Consider the following 23,275-nt stretch of genomic DNA (forward strand, 5'->3'; position numbering starts at 1 on the left):
TCCCCTTTCCAGATGCGTCTCAGCTTCCCCCCTCCCCTTCTCCCTTTCAGCCTTCCCGGCCCTGTACCTCAGTAGGGGAGTCGGGCATCTCAGATCATAGTGTATGCTGCTTCATCCCTGAACACAGAGGAGGCCAGGGAAAGAGACGCGCCCATGGGTCAAACTAAACTCCTTCTTAGACAGGACTGCAGCACTGGGGGGGGGGGGGCACAGATTGTCTGACTTTGAGCCTCACGGGGGAGTGGGAGAGAAAAGAGCGGCAGTGGTACTGAGACTTTTGAAGATCAGGGTTCAATTCCCGCCTCTGCCTGTAAAGAGTTTGTACGTTCTCCCCATAACCATGTGGGTTTCCTCCCACGTTCCAAAGCCATACAGGTTAGCGTTAGTAAGTTGTTGGCACATCACGCTGGTGCCCAAAGTATTATGTGGGCATAATCCTTGATCTGTGTTGGAGCTGGCTGAGTTTACGGCTGCAGAAGGTTGTAACCACATCCAGCTCCCCACCACCAGCCTCCCCACCATTGAGGACACCTTCAAAAGGCTATGCCTCAAAAAGGACCCTCAATAGCCAGGACCCGCCCTCTTCTCATTACCATCTTTCCATATTGATTGGCCTTATCTCAAGCAATAACGAGGTGGCCTTCAGGGAAGACGTCACCTCTCTGACACAGTGGTGTCAAGGAAACAACTTCTCCCTCAATGTCGCAAAAACAAAGGAGCTGGTTGTGGATTACAAGAGGGATGGAGACAGGCTAACTCCTATTGATATCAATGGATCTGGTGCTGAGAGGGTAAACAGCTTCAAGTTCCTCGGCATCCACATCACCAAGGACCTCACGTGATCTGTACACACCAGCTGTGTGGTGAAAAAGGCACAGAACTTTCTACAGGGGCACAATTGAGAGCATCCTGACGGGCTGCATCGCTGCCTGGTATGGGAACTGTACCTCCCACAATCGCAGGACTCTGCAGAGAGTGGTGCAGACAGCCCAGCGCATCTGTAGTTGTGAACTTCCCATGATTCAGGACATTTACAAAGACAGGTATGTAAAAAGGGTCTGTAGGATCGCTGGGGTCCCAAGTCACCCCAACCACAATCTATTCCAGCTGCCACCATCCGGGAAATGATATCGCAGCATAAAAGCCAGGGCCAACAGGCTCCAGGACAGCTTCTTCCACCAGGCCATCAGACAGATTAACTCACGCTGATTTGAGTGTATTCTATGTTACATTGACTGTTATATTTATAATAAATTACTATGATTGCACACTGCACATTTAGACTGACACATAATGTAAAGATTTTCACTCCTCATATATGTGAAGGATGTAAGAAATGAAGTCAATTCAATTCAATTCAATCAGAAAGGAGGTACAGGAGTCTGAAGACACCTACTCAACATTTTAGGAACAGCTTCTTCCCCTCTATTGTCAAATGTCTGAACAGACAATGAATCAAGCAATGAGCTTGGTAGTTTTGCTCTCTTCTTGCACTACCATATATTTCTTATTATAATTTAAAGTGTATTTATATATTGCTCTGTACTGCTGCCGTAAAACATACATCAGTGATAATAAACCTGATTCTGAGATTCCTGAATTGGCATTACAATGCAAGATATTCCACAAACAAAACAACAAAATGAATGCCCTGAAGTGGCCAAGTCAGAGGCCAGACCTCAATCCAATAGAGAATTTGTGGGTGGACTTGAAAAGGGGTGTTCACTCACGATCCCCATGCAATCTGACAGAGCTTGAGCAGTTTTGTAAAGAAGAAAGGGTAAAAACTGCCGTGTCCAGGTGTGCAAAGCTGATAGAGACCTATCCACACAGACTCAAGGCTGAAATTGCTGCCAAAGGTGCATCTACTAAATACTGATTTAAAGGGGGTGAATACTTGTGCATTCAATTATTTTGTATTTTATGTTTGTAAGTAATTTAGATCACTTTGTAGATATCTGTTTTCACTTTGACACGAAATAGACAAAATAGTCTTATTCTGTTGACCAGTGTCAAAAAAGCCAAATTATGTCCAACAATAAACATGAAAACTTCCAAGGTCGGGGGGTGGGGTGAAAACTTTTCATAGGCACTGTATTCTGAATGCCATTATATTCTGGCTTCTGACCTCTCTAGCTTCCTTTCCAGTTCTGATAGAGGTTCCTGGTCCTAAACGTCAACTGTTTATTCCCCTCCGTAGATGTTGCTTGACATGCTGAGCTCCTCCAGCATTTAGTGCATGTTGCTAAAACATACATCCCTTAGTGTTGGACCCAACATCAGGGAAAGACTACGAGTCTCTGACACCTACATCCCTCATGATTTTATAAACCTCTATAGGGTCACTCCCGACCTCTTCACTCCATTGACAAAATGTCCGTTAGCACAATCTCTTTACAGGGCAACGATTAGAATTCGGTTCCCACCACTGCCTGTAAAGAGTTTGTGCTTTCTCCCTGTGACCGTATGGGTTTCCTCCCACATCCTAAAGGTGTACAGAATAGACAATAGACAAGAGATGCAGGAGTAGGCCATTTGGCCCTTCGAGCTAGCACCACCATTCACTGTGATCATGGCTGATCATCCACTATCAGTACCCAGTTCCTACCTTATCCCCATAACCTTTGATTCCGCTATCTGTAACATAGGGTTAGTAGGTTGCGGGCATGCTAGGTTGGTGCAGGAAGCACTATGCATGCATAATGCTCAATCTGTGTTGGTCATTGGTGCAAAGTGACGCATTTCCCTCTACATTTTGACGCACTTGTGACAAATAAAGCTCATCTTTAAAAGCCCTTTGATCCCGGGAATATCCTTGTGAACCTTTGCACAGCAGCAACAGAACAATTCATAAATAGACAAAGGCTGACAGACGGCCAATATGCAAATAAAAATAACACAGAGAACGTGATTTGTAAAGAATCCTTGATAGCTAGTCTGTAGGTCATAGAAGTTACCGTGCCGGTTCAGGACCCTAAAGGTTATAGGGTAAAAACTGTTTCTTAACCTGTTGGTGTGGGAGCCAATGCTTCTAGATCTCATGCCTGATGGTAGCGAGAAGAGGGCATGACCTGGATGGTGGAGATCTTTGATGATAGACGCTACTTTCTTGTCGCAGCATTCCGAGTAAATGTACTCAATGGTGGGGAAGACTTTGCCTGTGATGTATTGGGCCGTACCCACCACTTCCTGTAGTTTCTTCCGTTGCTGGGTATTGATGTTTCCATATCAGGCTGTGATACAAAGATTTAGGATATTCTCCACTCATCACCTATAGAAGTTTGTCAGATTTTTTTGTTGAGTTGTTGAATCGATGCAAACTTCTAAGAAAGCAGAGTGCAGTTGGGCCTTATTTATGATGACACCTGTGCTGGTCCCCGGTCAGATCCTCTAAAATGGTAACACTAAGGAGTTTAAAGCTACTTACCCTCTCCACCTCTGTTCCTCTGATGAGGACTAGCTCATGGACCTATGGTTTCTTCCTCCTGTAGTCAGTAATCATGTTGTGGCACCACTCAACATGAAATTTTCTGTCTCCCTCCTATACGCCAATTCGTCACCATCTTTGATTTGGCCAACAGTGGTGGTGTTGTCAGCAAACTTAAAATACGGCACTGGAGCTGTGCTTAGCCACACAGTCGTAGGTAGAAAACAAGTATAGCATGGGGCTAAGCACACAGCTATGGTGCTCCTGTCAAGGAAATATCGTTGGCAATCTATATCGACTGGGGTCTGCCAGTGAGCAAATCCAGGATCCATTTGCATAGAGAGGAACCGAGGCCCAGGTCTTAGAGCATAGTGAGGGTTTCGATTCACATTCTGTTTCGGTGGCTTGAAGTAGTATTAGTAACACATAGAAAGATGCAGTCATAATTATGGTCCTGGGATTTGGCCCATGAAGAACAGAGAGCATCCCATCTGACTGTCTGTGCCTCTCTCCGCAGTGCGACCCCGGCAAATCCACCAAGTACCTGTACGAGCTGCTGTACAACGAGCCCATGAAGATCGTGTTGATGCCGGGCTGCAGTGGAGTCTCAACACTGGTGGCAGAGGCGGCTCGCATTTGGAACCTGATTGTGGTGAGTGGAGAGGCACGTGGTGCAGATTGCATCTGACACAATCATCAATCCCTCCATTAAACACAGTCACGGCTGATTCAGCTCCCCGATCTCTCACAAATTTATCTGCCTCCTCTTCAAATATGCCCATGATCCACCCAGAGGGATCTAAAGAAGCAGCACTCTCCATGAGAAGCGGTTCTGACACATCTCTGGAAATGACTAGTTTCTTAATTTTATAACTACGCCTCTCGCTCAAGACTCTCCTGCTAGTGGAAACGTCTCAACACCTACCCCTCAGTGTATATTTGAATAAGGTCACTTCTCTTTTTTAAAAGCTTTAAAGGACGCCAGTAAAACACTGATAACTGCTCTCTGACTGCCTCGGTCAGTCAGGACACAAACTGGGCGACTGCTTCGCTCTGCATTTGCTCTCCGTCCACCATGGCTGTCTGGAGCTCCCGGTTTCCGCCATTTCAACTCTCCGCCCTGTTTCCTCCCCACCCTGCCTGTTCTTGGCCTCCTCCACTGCCAAGGTGAGGACAAAAAGAAACTACAGTAACAGCAGCCTCAACAAGATGGCATGAACACTGAATTTCAGGTAACCTGCTCCCCCCTCTCCCTTTTCTCCCTCCCCCTGATTTACCCAGTTCTCCCTACACCAACCCCAGCCCTCCTTTCCTTTCCTCCACTGTCCCTCACCCACTGGGTCCCCTCCACTGTCCTTCCTAGCTCCCTCACTCGATTCCATGCTTCACCTGCCTCTCCCACCAGATCCCACCATCTGCAGCACTTTGTCGCCTCCCAGCCCCTGCCACTATCCTTGCCCTTCCCTCCTCCATTTCTCAGCTAGATTCACCCATTGCCTGCCAGCTCTTCCCCCCCACACCTTCCCTCACCCCTTTATAGCGCCTTCTCTCCCCTCTACTCTTTTATTCCAGATTACGTCCTTGGAGTATTTGACACATTTCTATCGACCTTTGCCAATTTCTATTGGTGCATCATTTACAGTACCCTATCTGGATGCATAATGGCTTGGTACGGCAACTGCTCTGCAGAGAGTTGTGGACACAGCTCAGCACATCACAAAAATCAGCCTCCCCTCCATGGACTCTGTCTATACCCCCGACTGCCTCAGTAAAGCAGCCAGCGTAATCAAAGACCCCACCCACCCTAGACATTCTCTCCTCTCCCCTCTTCCATCGGGCAGAAGGTGCAAAAGACTGAAAACACAAACCACCAGGCTCAGGGACAGCTTCTACCCTACTTCTGTCAGGATCCTGACTGCATTAATAAGATGAACCCTTGGCTTCACAATCCATCTCGTTATGATCTTGCATTTAACACACACTAAATGCTGGAGGAACTCAGCAGGCCAGGCAGCATCTATAGAAAAAAGTACGGTCGACATTTCGGGCCGAGAACCATCAGCAGGACCTGGCCTGAAACATCAAGTGTACTCTTTTCCATAGGTGCTACCTGGCCTGCTGAGATCCTCCAGCATTTTGTGTTTGTTGCTCGGAATTCCAGCATCTGGAGATTTTCTCCTGTTTATGATCTTGCATTGTATTGTTTACCTGTAAAGCACTTCCTTGGCAACTTTTGCATTCTATTCTGCATTGTTACTGTTCTACCTTTTTCTTCCTGAATGCACTGTGTAATGATCTGGTTTGTGTGAACAGTATGCAGGACAACCTTTTTACTGTATCTTGGTACAACGGACCAATACCAATCCCATGAGTGTACACGAAGAGAATGTTCTCACCTGCAGTGAAAACCCATCAGTGTATCACAGTCGCCAAGGCTTCCAGCGGGAAATAAAAGGGGCATTTTAACCCAAAGATCAGTGAGAATGTGGAGCTCACTCTCACCATATTGCTTTGAAGAGAAACTGGGGGTGTTGTGGGGGGTTTAAGGAGTTTCTGACCAAGCAGGAGATGGGGAGCCATGCTGATAAAATTAGTTGAAGGAATATAAAGACTAGCAGACACTGTTTGGGCCAATTGGTCTGTTTCTGTGCCAGATAAGGGGGATCTCATTGAAAGCTACCAAATATCGTAGGGGATGTTTTCATCAGGAGGAGAGTTCATGATCAGAGGAGGTCACAGACTCAGAATATAGGGGCATCCCTTCAGAACTGAGATGGGGAGATGGAAATTTCTTCCCCCAGAGGCTGGTGAATCTCTGGAATTCATTGCCACAGACGGCTGTGGAGACCAAGTCACTGGGCATGCTCATAAGGCCAATAGAAATAGGAGCAGAAGAAAGCCATTCAGCCGGTCGAGTCTGCTCTTTTCCCTCTAAACCCCATAACATTTCACACCCTTACTAATCAGGAACTTATCAACCTCCATTTTAAATATACCAAATGACTTGGCCTCCACAGCCATCTATGGCAAAGAATTCCACAGATTCACCAGCCTTTGGCTAAAGAAATTCCTCCTCATCTCTGTTATAAAGGGACCTCCTTTTGTTCTGAGGCTGTGCCCTCTGGTCCTAGACTCCCCTACTATAGAAAACATCCCCCCCATGTCCTCTCTATGCAGGCGTTTCGGTTTAAGGAAGAGACTGATAGGTTCAAGGGTTATGGTGAGATGACAGGAGAACAGGCTGAGAAAAATAATCAGACATGATTGAATGGTGGAACTGACTCAATGGGCCAAACGATCTAAACTTGCTCCTATACCTTATATTGAAAGATGGAACTGATTCAATGGGCCGAATGGCCTACTCCTGCTTCTATATCTTATACTGAACGGTGAAATGGGCTTGATGGCCTCCTATTGCTTGTTTTCTTGCACCTTTTGATATGGGGAGAGATTGGATAGTCTGGGCTTGTTTTCTTGGATGATAAACTTGACCTTGGCCTTGGCCCTGTACCCCTTCCTCCCCCCAGCTCTCATACGGCTCCAGCTCGCCAGCTCTCTCCAACCGCCAGCGGTTCCCCACCTTCTTCCGAACCCACCCCTCGGCCACCCTCCACAATCCCACCCGCGTCAAACTCTTCAAACGGTGGGGCTGGACCAAGATCGCCACCATCCAGCAGACGACAGAGGTGTTCACATCGGTGAGGAATGTGGCATGGGGGTGGGGGTCATCGGGGGAGGGGGTGTGTCCGCGATGGGGGGGATGAGGGTAGTGGGGAGAGTGCGAGAGAGTAGGAAAGGGATGGGAAAGTTGGAGAGGGTGGGTTTTTAGTGGGACACGTGGAGGCTGTGTCCAGGATGGAGGGATTAGGGAGAGAGTGAGGCAGGGAGTATGAGGGGTGCATGCAGGATGGGGGTGCAATAGGGGAGAGTGGGGAGGGTGGGGGAAATTGTGGAGGGTAGGGGGAGGAGTGGGGAGCGTATGTCAGGGATGGGGCCGGTGGAGAAGAGTGGGCAAGGTGGGAGTAATACGGAGGGTGTAACAGGGTGGGGAGAGTGGAGAGAGTGTAACCAGAGTTGGGAGGATGTACCAGGCGGAGAGGGTGAACTGCATTGGAAGGCGGGGAGGTGTTCAAGGGGAGGGTGAACCTGGGTGTTGGACCAATGTGTGTGGAGGAAGCGGTTGGCGTGAGGATCAGGGTAGGCATTGTGCCAAGGCTGCTATGGAAACACATGCTCTCCTGTCTGTCGGTCTTTCTGCCCTCCGATTGGACAGTGAGATCTGGCAAAGCAGTGAATGCCAGCCAATCCCCTGACCTTGCCCTCGCCTCTGACCCCACCCTCCCTTGCTGTGACGTCCCCAGCCGCCGGTCGGGCGCCGAGTTAACTTCCTCCCACTGGAGATCTGGGGTTTATCCCCACGGCTGATTCGGTCGGGAGCTCAGGATCCAGCCACACACACCTGCAGTCATTGATCCTCTCTCCCTTACCCCCCTCGCCCCACCCCACCCACCCCCCACCCCCCAACAGACTCTGGACGACCTGGAGCAGCGGGTGAAGGAGGCCGGGATTGAGATCAGTGTCCGGCAGAGCTTCCTGACGGATCCAGGCGTGGCAGTGAAGAACCTCAAGGTAACCTCACCTTCCTGCCCCATGCCCTCAGACGGGACCTGACACTGACACACGTGGCTGCACTGTACCAGTTGGGGTAAATCACTCCCTTTACCCCCGACATTCTGGGCAGGACCTGACACAGACATACGTGGATGTTACTCTGTGCAACACACACAAAATGCTGGAGGAACTCCGCAGTCCAGGCAGCATCGAGGAAATGAGTACAGTCAACGAACCAGTCTGCCATCTGGGATAATTTACTCATGTTTACCCCCTGCATGCTCTACAAGATCTGATACAGATGCCCAGTGGCCTTACTGTACCAGCTGGGGCATGGGACTTCAGGCTTCTGTGCCTCCCGCTCGATGGTAGCAGAGAGAAATGGCATGGCTCTCTCATGGTGGGGACCTTTGATGGTAGGTGCTACCTTCTTGGAGCAGCACCTCGTATAGAGGCTAGTACACTAAAAAGGGGATAAAGGAATCCCACAGAAAATGCTGGAGGGAACTCAGCAGGTCAGGCAGCATCTATGGAGGGGAGTAAACAGTTGACATTTCAGGCCAAGTCCCTTCATCACATTTACCTGGCCCATATCTGATGAAGGGTTTGATCCAAAACGTCAGTTGTTTATTCCACCCATGGATGCTGCCTGACCTGCCGAGTTCCTCCAGCATTTTGTGCGTGTTGCTCAAGATTTCCAGCATCTGCAAACTCTCTTGTGTTTACGATTAAGGAACTGAGACCGAGACTGAGTGAAGTCCGAGTGATACCAACCTGATGGCATGAACAACGATTTCTTTAACTTCTGATAACCACTTACCTCTGTTCCCTCCACAACCCACTGCCTTACGTTTTCCCCATTCTGGTGACCCCTCTTAACCCCTCACTTCTCCTCCTTTGCCCTGATATCCTGCATATCAACTATCCCCTGCCCCCCTTCTCGTTCCCCTGCTCCTTCCCTTTATTTCACTCTTCTCTCCCATCATATTCCTTCTATCTTTCACCTATACCCTCCGAGCTTCTCACATCATCTGCCATCACCCCCCCCCCCACCTTCCCCCTACCTGGTCTCACCTCTCACCTTCCAGCTTGACTCCTCTCCCTCCCACCCCCGTGCCTTTATATTCTGGCTTCAGCTCCTTCTTTTCCTGTCCTGATGAAGGGTCTCAGCCAAAACATTGACTGTTTACTCCCCTCCACAGATGCTGCCCGACCTGTGGAGTTCCTCCAGCTTTTTGTGTGTGTTGCTCTGGATTTCCAGCATCTGCAGAATCTCTTGTGCGTGTGACTGATGCGTTTAAGCCCGGCGAGTGTTACACTGTGAGTGAGTGTGTGAGCTGACAGGAAACCTTTCCTCTCCTTGTTGTGCAGAGACAAGACGCTCGCATCATTGTTGGGTTGTTCTACGAAACCGAGGCAAGGAAAGTCTTCTGTGAGGTACGTGATCCTTGGGCTGAGGGAGGTTACATCACTGTAACACCTGCCTTGTCCCTTCTGCCCTGGAGACAAGTGAGGTAAGGAAGAAAAGTCCATAGACTAACTCAGGTTAATTACTGTTCTGGTTCCCAGATCTTTGTTCGAGTTAGAGGGGGCAACAGCACAGAAAGAGGCCTTTGGCCCATTTATCCTATGTCAGACTGTTATTCTGCTGACTCCCACCGACCCACACCTGGATCACAGCCCTCCACGCCCCTCCCATCCATGTACTTATCCAAACTTCTCTTAAATCTGCAATCAAACCTGCATCCACCACTTCTGCTGGTAGCTCACACCACCCTCTGACTGAAGGCGATCCCCCTCGGGTTCCCCTTAAATACTTCACCTTTCGCACTTAACCCATGACTTCTCGTTCTAGTCTCTCCCAACCTCAGTGGAAGAAGCCTGCTTGCATTTATGCCCCCCTTAGCTTTGTATCTTCTTCTTCTTCATGTGCCTTGCGTGTTACAAACTAGGGTGATCATGGCTTTCCACATTGAACGATCCCATGCAGCGTCAATGAAATCTCGCACACTTCGATCTGTTAGTTCTTAACTTTGAATACCTCTATCAAATTTCCCCTCATTCTCCTGTGCTCCTGGGAATAAAGTCCTAGCGTATTCAGCCTTTTCCCATACCTCGGGTCCTCGAGAAACCGGCCACATCCTTGTAAACTTTCTCTGTACTCTTTTAATCTTCCTTGTATGTGGTGAGCAAAACTGCTTGCAATACTCTTAAGTTTTGCCTCACCAGGTCTTATAATACTTCAACATAACATCCCAACTCCTGCACACAATACTCTGATTCATGAAGGCCAGTGAGCCAGAAGTACTCTTTACGACCTATCTGCCCGTGACACCACTTTCACAATCAGTATCACAATAAAGGGAATTACAGAGGCATGAGAGAGGAGGATTGGAGGAAGATACTGGCAGGGATGACGGCAGAACAGAGATGTCTGAAGTTTCTGGGAATAGTTCACAAGGCGCAGGGTAGATATGTCCAACAGAGGAAGAAGTTCTTAAATGACAGGGGTAGGCAACCATGGCTGACAAAGGAAGTTAAGGACGGCATAAAAGCCAAGGAAAGGGCATATAAAGTAACAAAAGTGTGTGGGAAGTTAGATGACTAGGACGCTTCTAAAATCCAATAAAACTAGCCAAAGACATAAAGCAGTTATATAAAGAGTAAAAGGGAGGGAGGTGAGATTTGATATTGGACCACTGGAAAATGATGCTGGTGAGGTAGTAATGGGGACAAAGAAATGGCAGATGAACTTAATGAGTACTTTGCATCTGTCTTCACTAGCATTGTGCTAGAGTGTAAGGGAGCAGGAGTGAGTGCCATTGCTATTGAAAGGGAAAAAGTGCAAGGCAAACTCAAAGGTCTTCAGGTGGATACGTCACCTGGACCAGATGGACTACATCCCAGAGTCCTGAGAGAGGTTGCTGAAGAGATAATGGATACATTGGTCATGATCTTTCAAGAATGACCTGATTCTGGCATGGTCCCAGGGGACTGGGAGATTGCAAATGTCACTCCACTCTTATGAAGGGAGGAAGGCAAAAGAAAGAAAATTATGGGCCAGTTAGCCTAACCTCAGTGGTTGGGAAAGTGTTGGAGTCTATTATTAAGGATGAGGCTTTGAGGTATTTAGAGACTAATGATAAACTAAAGGTTTCTGTAAAGGGAAATCCTGCCTGACAAATCTGTTGGAGTTCTTCAAGGAAGTAACAAGCAGGGTGGACAAAGGAAAGGCAGTGGATGTCATTTTCTTGAATTTTCAGAAGGCATTTGATAAGGTGCCACACATAAGGCTGCTTAACAAGATAAAATCCTATGGTGTTACAGGAAAGATACTGGCATGGATAGCAGAATGTCTAACAGGCAGGAGGCAGCCAGTGGAAATAAAAGCGGCCATTTCTGGTTAGCTGCCAGTGACTGGTGGTGTTGCTCAGGGTCAGTATTGGGACCACTACTTGTCACATTGTTTGTCAATAATTTGGATAATGGCATTGATGGCCTTGTGGCAAAATTTGCGTACAGTATGAAGATAGGTGGGGGAGTAGACAGTGCTGAGGAAGCAATGCGAATGCAGCAGGACTTAGACAAATTGGAAGAATGGGCAATAAAGTAGCAGATGGAATATTGTATTGGGAAATGTATGATAATGTATGTTAAACTCCAACGTGTACTCAACCCAACAACAGTTCCTCCAGCATTTTGAGTGTTGCTCCTTATCCTCAGCCCCCTCCCCGCTGCACCCTGCTACCGCCACTGATCTGGTGCCTGTACTCCCTCTCCTTCAGGTGTTCAAAGAGAAGCTGTACGGTAAGAAGTATGTCTGGTTCCTCATCGGCTGGTACGCCGACAATTGGTTCAAGATCCAGGACAACAACATCAACTGCACGGTGCAGAACATGACGGAGGCAGTGGAGGGCCACCTCACCACCGAGATCCTCATGGTGAATCCCACCAACAGCAGGGGCATATCCAAAATGGTGAGCACTCAGAGTAGGGCTCTAACAGAGGAAGAGGAGGTTCATGAGAATGATTCTGGGAATCTTATGAGGAGCGTTTGATTGGTCTAGGTTTTTACTCACTGGAGCTTAGAAGAATGAGGGGGATGTCACTGAAACCAAGGGAATATTGAAAGGCCTGGATAGAGGATAAAGGTTATGGGGATAAGGCAGGAACTGGATACTGATAGTGGATGATCAGCCATGATCACAGTGAATGGCGGTGCTGGCTCGAAGGGCCGAATGGCCTACTCCTGCACCTATTGTCTATTGTCTATTGAGTGAATATGGAGAGGATATTCACGTGTGAAGAGGTTATCATATGAGGAACGTTTGATGGTTCTGGGTCTGTACTCACTGGAATTCAGAAGGATGAGGGGGGGATCTCATTGAAACCTTTCGAATGTTGAAAGGCCTAGACAGAGTAGATGTGGAAAGGATGTTTCCCATGGTAGGAGAGTCTAGGACAAGAGGACACAGCCTCAGGATAGAGGGGCGCTCTTTCAAGCCAAAGATGCAGGGAAATTTCTTTAACCAAAGAGTGGTGAATTTGTAGAATTTGTTGCCAAATGCAGCTGTGGTGGCCTGGTCATTGGGTGTATTTAAGGCAGATATTGATAGGTTCTTGATTGGACATGGCATCAAAGGTTACGGGGAGAAGGCCGGGAACTGGGGTTGAGGAGGAAATAAAAAAAGGATCAGCCATGATTGAATGGTAGAGCTGACTCGATGGGTCAGATGGCCAAATTCTGCTCCTTTGTCTTATGGTCTTATGGTTTTATGATATTTCCCATAGTAGGGGAGTCTAGGATCAGGGGGCACAGGTTCAGAATACAACAGAGATGAGGAGGAAATTCATTAGCAAGAGGGTGATGTATCTATGGAATTCACTGCTGTAGACGACTGTGGAGACAGATCATTCTTGATTAGTAAGGGCATCAAGGATTATGGAGAGAAGACAAAAGAATGGGATTGAGAGGAATAATAAGTCATGGTTGAATGGTGGAGCAAACTCAATGGGCTGAATGGCCTAATTCTGCTTCTCTGTTTTATGGTCAAAGGCAATTCACCAAACTAATTCCTGGGTGGAGAGAGCTGCCCCATCAAGAGAGACTAGACATGTTGGTTTGGTATTCCTTAGAGTGTAGTAAAGTGAGAGGGCTTGCCTTATACAAAGAAAGAAGATGCAAAATGATTTGATAGAGGTGTATAGGATTATAAGGCAAATAGATAGAGTGGGCAACCAGAGACTTTTTCCCCAAGGTGGAATTGGCAAAAACTAGGGGTCATAATTTTACGGTGATTGGAGGAAAGTATAGGGGGTGTGTCAGAGGTAAGTTTTATGTGTAGGGTGGTGGGTGTGTGGAACATGTTGCCAGGTGCAGTGGGGGTGGCAGGTACGTTAGGGACGTTTAAGAAACTCTTAGATAGGCACAAGCTTGTGAAGGAGGGAAGGGTTGGATTGATCGTCAAGTAGGTTATAAGGTCAGTCCTCCATCGTAGGCCGAAGGGCCTATAGTCTTCTGTGTTCTGTGTTTTAGACAGGTTGGGTTGGTTTAGAAGAATAATGGTGATCTTATAAAAAGATAAAAGATAGAGGATCAGAGGTGACTTGCTGGAGGTGAATAAATTGATAAGAGGCTTAGATAGAGTGGACAGCCAGCGCCTTTGTCCCAATACTAAGAGGACATCCTTTTAAGGCAAGTGGAGGCAGGTTAGGGGAGCTGCCAGTAGGTTTTTTTTTTACACAGAGAGTGGTAAGTGTATGGAATGCACTGTCAGGGGGTTAGTGGCAGAGGAAGATATGTTAGGGATATTTACGTTACTCTTAGATAGGCACATGGGTGAAAGAAAAATGGAGGGTTATGGGCTCTGTAGGAGAGAAGGGTTAGGTTGATCTTGGAGTAAGTGGATGTGGAGAGGATATTTCCTGTAGTGGGAGAGTCTAGGATCAGAGGGCACAGGCTTAGAATACAAGGACATCCCTTTGGAAACTCTTTAAACAGAGGCCTGGAGAAAGTGGACATGGAGAGGATGTTTCTATTCGCATGAGAGTCTGGGACCTCAGAGTACCACCTTCAAATGAAGAGGCATCTCTTGAGAACAGAGACAGAGGAATTTCTTCAGCCAAGTGGTGGTGAATCTGTGGAATTTGTTGCCACAGACAGCTATGGAGGCCAAGTCATGGAGTGTATTTTAATCAGTAAGGGGTTTTAGGTTTACGGTGTTGACAGAAAAATTAAATCAGCCATGATCAAATAGCGGAGCAGACTCAATGGGCTGAATGGCCTAATTCTACTCCTTGTATTGAATGGTGGAACAGACCCGAGTGGACTGGAGGACCCCTCCCGCACCTACTACTTCGACTTTTTTGTGCCTTCTGTTATTCTCGGCGGGCAGGGCTTCCATCTACTGTTAGTGACGCTGACACTGAAAGTGAGGGCTTGGGATTCTGACCCAGGGACAGGGTGGGGAAGGGAGGGAATGTGGTGATCGTTTTACAAAGAGGAGATCGTTCCTGGGAAATTTCATAGTCGACTTTATCATATACACACTTACATGTATGCAATGAAAAACATGCTTACAGCAGCATCATAGATACATAGCATTCACAAGAAACAACATAAATTAAAAATATATCGTACACATTTTTTACTAGAAAGAACACAATTAGAACAGAAAAGGTGGTTGTACTGCTGAGCAGTCAGTATTGTTATACTGTAGTGATTAAGGTTGTGCAGGTTGGATAAAGGACTGAATGGTTGAAGGGAAATAGCTTTCCCTGAACCTGGTGGTGTGGGACTTCAGGCTTAGGTACCTCCTTCTGTGTGTTCTGTCCTGATGGGTGTTGTGTAAAGGTGGCATTGCCTGAATGGTGGGGATCTTTGATGATGATGCTGCCTTCGTGGAAAAGTGCCTCCTGTAGATAATTCTTAAAGCTTTGATGTGTACCTGATGGCTGTACAACTCTGTGGAGAGAGGGGAACCTGCAGATGTAACGTAAAGATAAAAATCCCTGTGTTATGGAGGGTTGCATTACCACTGTGTAAGTCCTGTGCCTAGAGTGAGGCGTCTGTTTTGTGAAGTGCCTCATCAGCTCTCCTCCTCCGACTTCAACCCTCAGACGTCCCAGGAGTTCCTGGAGAAGCTGCAGGAGGTGATCAACAAGTCGCCCGAGGAGACAGGCGGATACCAGGAGGCACCGCTGGCATACGATGCCATCTGGGCCCTGGCGCTGGCCCTCAACAAGACTGCCCAGGAGCTGGAGAAGAAGCAGATGCGGCTGGAGCAGTTCCACTACCGCAGCCAGAACAGTGAGATCACCGAGGAGCTGTACAAGGCCATGAACTCCTCCTCCTTCGACGGAGTCTCGGTGTGTATCTGCATCAGATGTGTGGGTGTGGGAATGGAATCAGGAGGGAGAATGCTTGAGCAAGCGTGAGAGAGGAGAGAGAGAGAGCATCCTGTGAGTTTGTACATGTATCTGTAGCATGTGTGAGTATACTTGTATCTTCTGTGTGTGTGTGTGTGTGTGTGTTAGGATAATGTGTATGTGTCCTTGCATGTGTCTTTGGGAATTGTGCATGTAGGTGTGTATATAGATAGTGTACGTCTTACAGTGTTTGTATTTATGTTTGTACATGTATTAGTGTTTATATCCTTGTGGAGGTTTATATTGATGCTTGATATTGAGGAACAACAAGAAAGTACATTTATATCATAAGAGGTTATTTATTTATTGATTGATTGATTGGGATACAGTGTGGAGCAGGTCCTTCCGGCCCGTCAAGGCCACGCTGCACAGCGACCCACCATTTTAGCCCTGGCCTAATCACAGGACAATTGACAATGACCAATTAACCTACCAGCCAGCATGGCTTTGGGCTGTGGGAGGAAACCCATGCAGTCACGGGGAGAATGTACTAACTCCTTACAGGCAGCAGCGGGAATTGAACCCCGGTCGCTGGTACTGTAAACCATTGTGCTAACCACTATGCTACCGTGCTGTTTGAATGCTGCAATGCATCCCCACAGGAACGATTATCCAACAGGACTTGACACTGAGTCAGGCAAGGAGATGCAGCTTTGTGGAGCGTCTGAAAGGGGAGAGAGGGAAAAAGGAATGGCGAGGGAGAGGTGCAGTGGAGAGATTGAAACTGGGGATCGTTGAAGAGACAGAACTAGAGGAATCCTGGGGTAATTGAGAGAATGGAGGGAATATTGGCTGGAAATGGTCACAGAGATGGGGAGAGAAACATTTATCTGGGAGCTGCTGATGAGAGATTCTGCAGAAACTGGAAAACCTGAGCAGCACACACAAGATGCTGGAGGAACTCAGCAGGTCAGGCAGCATCTACAGAAATAAATAAGCAGTTGGTGGTTTGAGCTAAGACCCTGGACGCTGCCTAACTTGTTCAGTTTCTCCAGCATTTTGTATGTGTTTCCTCTTTGTTCATTTTCTCTGTCACTCCTGATTACCCAGGTCCTCCTGCTTCCACCTTAGACCTCCTTTACTCTATTTCTTTACCCTCCTCCACCCACTCCCTCTGCCCCGTCACCCATTAGATCTCTTCCCCCTCACACTGTTCCCATCTGCCCACCCTATCATTCTCAGTCCGCCTTCCTCTCCCATCAGATCCCACTGGACCCCACTATCCGCAGCCTTTTCTCGCCTCCATGTACCACCTCCAGCCTCTGTTTCTATCCCCACCCTTCCCTCCTCCGTTTTCCTATCATCTATCACTCAGTTATTGTCTTATTGTCGCTTTCACGTTTCTTTTTGCACTAATTCAGACTGCAGTGCAACACATACTAAATGTTGGAGGAACTTAGCCGGTCAGGCAACATCTATGGCGGGTAATAGCAGTCGACATTTCAGGCTAGGACCCTTCATCAGGACTCAGCCCGAAATTTGATTGTTTATTTCCCTCTGTAGATGCTGCCTGACCTGCTGAGTTCTCCAGCATTTTATGTGTGTCTTACTTAAAATTTCCAGCATCTACACAATCTCTTGTGTCTATATTCAGCTTGTACTATGCTGCATAGGGGGACAAACCTATGGCACTCGCGCCCAAGCTAGCCGACCCAAAAATTTTGTTGGCACATGGCATGCAGAGCCAGCCCTTGATTCATTAAACCTCACCCATCATGAAAAGATACGTAATGATTATCTTTACTGCTAAATGAAGCACTGAATGATTTTTTTTTACAACGCAAAAGCAGTGAGATGTTGCCACAGGAAACGTCTCACACTGACTTGGTACCAGCTAGACAATTGTGGGAACATATGACATTGGATGTTGCATTTGAAATTGTCGCAGACCTAAATCAGTATTTAGATAGTAAATGGTTACTATAACAGTACTGTTTAGTAATTTTATAATTATCTTTTCAAGAGATTGATGTTGATAATTTCAACAGAATATCTAAAGAGCTTCATTTATTTAAATCTGTCTCTGTTATACCTTTATTAAAATTAAAACAATGAATACATGCAAGTAAGCAACAAGAGTCATCTTGCCTTTTTTTAAAAAAAGTCCATAATTGTTGTTACAGATTCATTAATCAATGATAACCCCTGCTTAAAATTAGGCGTGCGAGAGAATTTTGTTAGAAGATTATTGCCAATTTGTGCTCCCGCTCTGAGAAAGGTTCAAAGCCCTGCTCCTCAGTCTCTGCTCTGTTCTGTTGTTATCACTCATTGTTGTTGCCATGTGTAGTATTTACTCTGTGAGCTTTATGCTATGAGGGAATTTTATTGTTCTCTGGTGTGCGTGACGATAAACTGATGTGAGTCTGACTCCCAGGGCCACGTGGTGTTCGATGCCAGCGGATCCCGAATGGCATGGACGATGATCGAGCAACTGCAAGGTACGTGTCTCAGTGACTCCTGTTAGCTACAGGCTGCCACTGCAAAAGGAGGCGCGTGTGACTGATGTTTAATTCCACATGCCCTGCTGAACGATGCCAGGCAGCTACCCACACAGGAGTGATCACTGAGAAACTTCCCGCCCCGCAGGGGCCCAGCAGCCTCATTAAAACTCGCTGGTGGTCACACGCTGCCATTTTCTCAGCACTTTACTCCCACTGTGCCTGATTTCCCTAATCTGTGAAAGAGTAATTGAATCTTTATTTTCAGGGAATGATGATTCCACTCTTCAGTTTGCCTTGGATATCTCGAGATGGTTCTCAGTATTTTCCATCATCTCCTCAGGGAGAGAGCAATCAAAATGTTAATCCCTTTCCTCAGCAACAGGCAGCCGCTGGTGACTGACTGTGAGTGGGTAGCGGTGTGTGAAAGGGTTAAATCCCTCCTCTGGTGCAGACTGCTGTTTGACTATGAATGGAGAGCAGTGTGGGAATGAGTTAATCACTCCCCTGAGTACCAGATGGTGTCTGACTTTGGATGGGAAGCACTGGGTGAAAGTGTTAATCCTTTCTACTGCTTACAGTCTACCCAGTCTGACAGAGTGGAAAATTGTGGGTGAAAGGGTTAGTCCCCTCCCCTGCGTACAGACACCCTGATGTCCAACTGTGAGTGGGGAACAGTGTGTGAAAGGGTTAAAGCTCTCCCCTGGGTACAGTCTCCCTGGTGTCCAACTGTGAGTGGGGAACAGTATGTGAAAGGGTTAAGCCCCTGCCCTAGGTACAGTCTGTCTGGTGAGTGGGAGGGCAGTGGGTGAATGGCTGCTGCTCAGCAGTGGGTGTGGAGGTGAGGAGGGCTGCCTACACCCTGTTTCCTGACGAGGTGACTTCCCCTCTCCCCACAGATGGGAAGTATGTGAAGATCGGTTACTACGACAGCACCAATGACAACATGTCCTACTTCGGCACTGATCGCTGGTTTGGTGAGTGGCTCACCCCTCAGTGGGTCGTAATCAACCGGTTTCTGCGGCTCAGCTATCCTTACTATCTACTGCATCCTATTCTGCTGTTCTGCTCAACGGGCACTCAGATCCCAGACAGCCTGGTGTCTGACTCTTTGTGTGAGGATTATTCCACTTCTCGGAGGACAGGCTGCCCTATGTATGACTGAGTGGGGAGTGGTACTTAGTTGAAAACGTTGATCCCTTCTGGAACATGCTGCTCTATATCTGATTCTGAGTGGGGAGTGGTGTTTAAGGGGTTAATCCCACCTGGAACAGGCTGCTCCATGTCTGACTGTGAGTGGGGAGTGGTGTTTAAGGGGTTAATCCCACCTGGAACAGGCTGCTCCATGTCTGACTGTGAGTGGGGAGTGGTGTTTAAGGGGTTAATCCCATCTGCACCTGTCTGACTGTGAGTGGGGAGTGGTGTTTAAGGGGTTAATCCCATCTGGAACAGGCTGCACCTGTCTAACTGTGAGTGGGGAGTGGTGTTTATGGGGTTAATCCCATCTGGAAGAGGCTGCCTCTGTCTGACTGTGAGTGGGGAGTGGTGTTTAAGGGGTTAATCCCATCTGGAAGAGGCTGCTCCATGTCTGACTGTAAGTGGGGAGTGGTGTTTAAGGGGTTAATCCCATCTGGAAGAGGCTGCTCCATGTCTGACTGTAAGTGGGGAGTGGTGTTCATGGGGTTAATCCCATCTGGAAGAGGCTGCATCTATCTGACTGTGAGTGGGGAGTGGTGTTTAAGGGGTTAATCCCATCTGGAAGAGGCTGCATCTATCTGACTGTGAGTGGGGAGTGGTGTTTCAGGAGTTAATCCCCAGCCTGGGAATAACAGCTGTGGTGTGAGAGAGAGAGAGAGAGACACACACACACACACACACACACACACATCTGATGCTCTGGTCTATGGCCCTCCACTGGAAACTTCCTCAGTTCCGATGAGGCACCATTGACCTGAAACGTGAACTGCGGTTCTCTCTTCACAGATGCTGTCCAACCCGCTGAGTACTAGTAACTGGTTCATCATTAGACCATAAGACACAGGAGCAAAAAGTAGGCCATTCATCCCATCGAAGCTGATCTGCCATTAGATCATGGCTGATTTATTTTCCCTCTCCCTGTTACCTTTGACACCCCCTTAGGAATGAAGAACCCATCAACCTCTGCTTTAAATACACCCAGTGTGTTTTGTTGCATGTACTCAGATACAGTGAGAAGCTTTGCTTTGCACGCTATCCGGACAGATCACTTCAAGACGCAGCGAAGGTAGTAATGATGGAAAAGCACAAGCAGAATGCAGAATATGGTGTTACAGTTACAGATAAAGCAGAGCGCAGGAAAACAATAAACACAAAATGCTGGAGGAGCTCAGCAACTCAGCATGTCAGTCTTCGGCTCTTCAACCATGTGTCCACCTGTCATCTGCCAGTTTGTACTCCTGCACCCCCCCCCACCTTCACTTTTCTATTCTGGCTTCTGTCCCATTTCCAGTCCTGATGAAGGGTCTCAGCCCGAAACATCAACTGTTCATTCTCCTCCATAGATGCTGCCTGATCTGCTGAGTTCCTCCAGCCGTTTATGTGTGTTTCTCAAGATTTCCAGAATCAGTGGAATCTGAATGCACTTCCTTTGCTTTTTGCCGGCTGCTGATGTCCTACCCTGCACTGCTCTGCTCGCCCATCACCACGACCCACGTCCTCTCACGCCATCTGTCCCTTGTGATCGAAGTCCACTCAGATCTGGTTTATAGGGAAAGGTGGAATAGGTCAGCATTTTATTCCCCGGAACGAAGGGAGATTCAGATTTAATTATTTATTGCATGTAATTCAAAACATACAGTGAAATGCACCGTTTACGTTTATGCACATCAAAAGATGTGCTAGGGGCAGCCCACGAGTCTCAACTCACATTCCAGTAGATGCCCACAATTTTCAGAACAGCTCAAGTAGCAGCAACAACTGAGCAAAAGTTAAACCAAATTATGAGGGGTAAGAGTAGGGTGAATGCATGCAGCTTTATCCCCTCATGGTGGGTGAGACAAGAACTGGAGGTCATGGGCTAAGGGTGAAAGGTGAAACATTTAAAGAGAACCTGAGGGAAAACTTCTTCACTCAGAGGATGGTGTGAGTGTGGAACGAGCTGCCAGCAGAAATGGTGAATGTGGGTTTGATTGTCACACTTAAGAGAATTTTGGATTTGTACATGGAGGGCAGAGGTGTGGAGGACTGTGGCCCAGGTGCGGGCGAATGGGACTAGGCAGAGAAACAGTCTGGCATGGACTAGACGGGCCAACAGGCCCGTTTTTATAGTGGGGCCTGATGTGGTGATGGTGTGGGGGCCACAGATAGGAGCTGGATGGAAGGGTGTTTGATGTGAAGGACGGGTGAGCAGAAGGTAAGAAGTTGCACTCAGGACCCCCTGTGCATGGCCCTGAGATACTCAATACCATCCTGAATGCTTATCCTTCACTTTCAGCAGTCATGAAACAGATTCACAGGTGTCTCCAGATATTTTCACGTCAATAAGGCTGTTGTGAAATACTTAACAGATGATTGTCAAATTTCATTTCCCCTTTTCAAATCCATGTTCTTGCTGCTCCCTACATATGTAATCTCCTCCAGCTCTATCATGATATGGGTATCTAAAACCAGAGGGCATGGATTTAGATTAAAGGGAAAGAGATTTAGAGGGGATTTGAGGGGGAATTATTTCTCCTGGTGATCTTTTGTGCCTGTTTGAGGGGGTGGTGGAGGCAGAAAGTCTTAAAATATTGGTATTAGTTTATTCCAAATCAAAATCAGTTTTGTTATCACTGACATATGATGAAATAGGGCAGCTGTACAATGCAAGACATAAAATAGACTATAAATTACAGAAACAAATGAAGTGTAAAAGAGGAGTAGTGAGGGAGTGCTCATGGTCTGTTCAGAAATCTGATGGCAGAGGGGAAGAAGCTGTTCCTAAAACGTTGAGTGTGTGTCTTCAGGCTCCTGTACCTCCTCCACAATAGTAGTAAGGAGAAGAGAGCATGTCCCAGATGGTGAGGGTCTTCAATGATGGATGACGCCCTCCTTGAGGCACCAGCACTTGAAGATGTCCTCAATGGTAGGGAGGGTTGTGCCTGCGATGAACTATAACCCTTTGAAGAATCTTTTGACCCTGTGCACTGGAGCCTCCATACCACGTGGTGATGCAGCCAGTCAAAATATTCTCCACGGTGCATTTGGAAACACATGCTAGAGTCTTCAGTGACGTACCAAATCTTCTCAAGCTCCTAATGAAATAAGCTGGCTGGCGTGCCTTCTTCACAATTGCATCAATGTGTTGAGTTCAGGATAGATCCTCTGGGGTGTTGACTTCCAGGAACAGGAAACTGCTCACCCTTTCCATTGCTGAGTCTTCGATGAGGTCTGGTGTGTGCTCTCCTGACTTCCCCTTCCTGAAGTCCACAGTCAATTCCATGGTCTTGCTGACATTGAGTGCAAGGGGGCTCATGCAACACCGTTCAATCTATCTCATTCCTGTAAGCTTCCTTGTCACCATCTGAGATTCTGCCTTTGACAGTGATGTATTGTCACATGAACCAATATACAGTAAAAAGCTCTGGTTGTGTGCCATCTACGCAGATCATGCCGTACATTGAGGTAGTGAAAAGAAAACAGAATATGGTGTTACAGTTACAGAGAAAGTGAAATGCCGGTAGACAAATAAAGTGCTAGGGCCACATCGAGTTAGCTTGGGGTGGATCAATTATTCATCTTTAGTGTATGAGAATTCCATTCAACGGTCTGAAAACAGCAGGATAGAAACTATCCTTCAGCCTGGTGTTATGTGTTCTTGGGCTTTTGTATCTTCTGCCACTTGGAAGGGGGAAGGAGAGAGAATAGCCAGGAAGGGAGCCATCCTGGATATGTTGCCTACTCCCCTGAGACAGCAGGTAGTTTATGCAGTATCAATGGAGGAAACTGATGCTGGTTTGCGTGATGGACATTTAAGAGGTCTGAACAAGCACTTGAATCACTAAAGCATACGGATCAAGTGGTGATAACTGACATTAGTCTAAATGAGTATGTAATGGTCAGCATAGGAACACGTTTCTGTCATTGTAGTCACCTGCGATCTCCATTCTGGCTTCTTGACCAATCCAAATTTCCATCACTCTATCCTTGCTGGCCATTCCATCAAAGCCCTAAAATTTCGCATCCAAACTGCTCCCCCCTCCCCCATTCCTGGAAGACTTACATTAAAATTTGGCCCTGATCATGTCATTTCCTGTGAAGTGTCAGAGGCTAAAGGGAGACCTGATGGAAGTTTATATTATTATGAGAGGCATGGGTGAGATAGAAGATCAGAACCTTCCTTCCCAGGATGGAA

At 47.3% G+C, this 23,275-nt stretch overlaps 1 protein-coding gene across 2 annotated transcripts in view; it reads left to right on the forward strand.

The window, feature by feature from the left end:
* The window catches only part of LOC140198171 (gamma-aminobutyric acid type B receptor subunit 1-like), a 289,471-nt gene that overhangs the window by 218,295 nt on the left and 47,901 nt on the right, over nucleotides 1-23,275 (forward strand). For both annotated transcript variants that reach the window (XM_072259164.1, XM_072259165.1), the window contains exons 7-14: nucleotides 3,945-4,079; nucleotides 6,955-7,125; nucleotides 7,955-8,056; nucleotides 9,410-9,475; nucleotides 11,824-12,015; nucleotides 15,158-15,406; nucleotides 17,841-17,904; nucleotides 18,804-18,881. In XM_072259164.1, coding sequence (XP_072115265.1) covers nucleotides 3,945-4,079; nucleotides 6,955-7,125; nucleotides 7,955-8,056; nucleotides 9,410-9,475; nucleotides 11,824-12,015; nucleotides 15,158-15,406; nucleotides 17,841-17,904; nucleotides 18,804-18,881 — 1,057 coding nt within the window. The remainder of the gene's footprint in view (nucleotides 1-3,944; nucleotides 4,080-6,954; nucleotides 7,126-7,954; nucleotides 8,057-9,409; nucleotides 9,476-11,823; nucleotides 12,016-15,157; nucleotides 15,407-17,840; nucleotides 17,905-18,803; nucleotides 18,882-23,275) is intronic.

Source organism: Mobula birostris, chromosome 5 (genome assembly GCF_030028105.1).
Source record: "Mobula birostris isolate sMobBir1 chromosome 5, sMobBir1.hap1, whole genome shotgun sequence".
In the NCBI taxonomy this organism is placed as follows: domain Eukaryota; kingdom Metazoa; phylum Chordata; class Chondrichthyes; order Myliobatiformes; family Myliobatidae; genus Mobula; species Mobula birostris.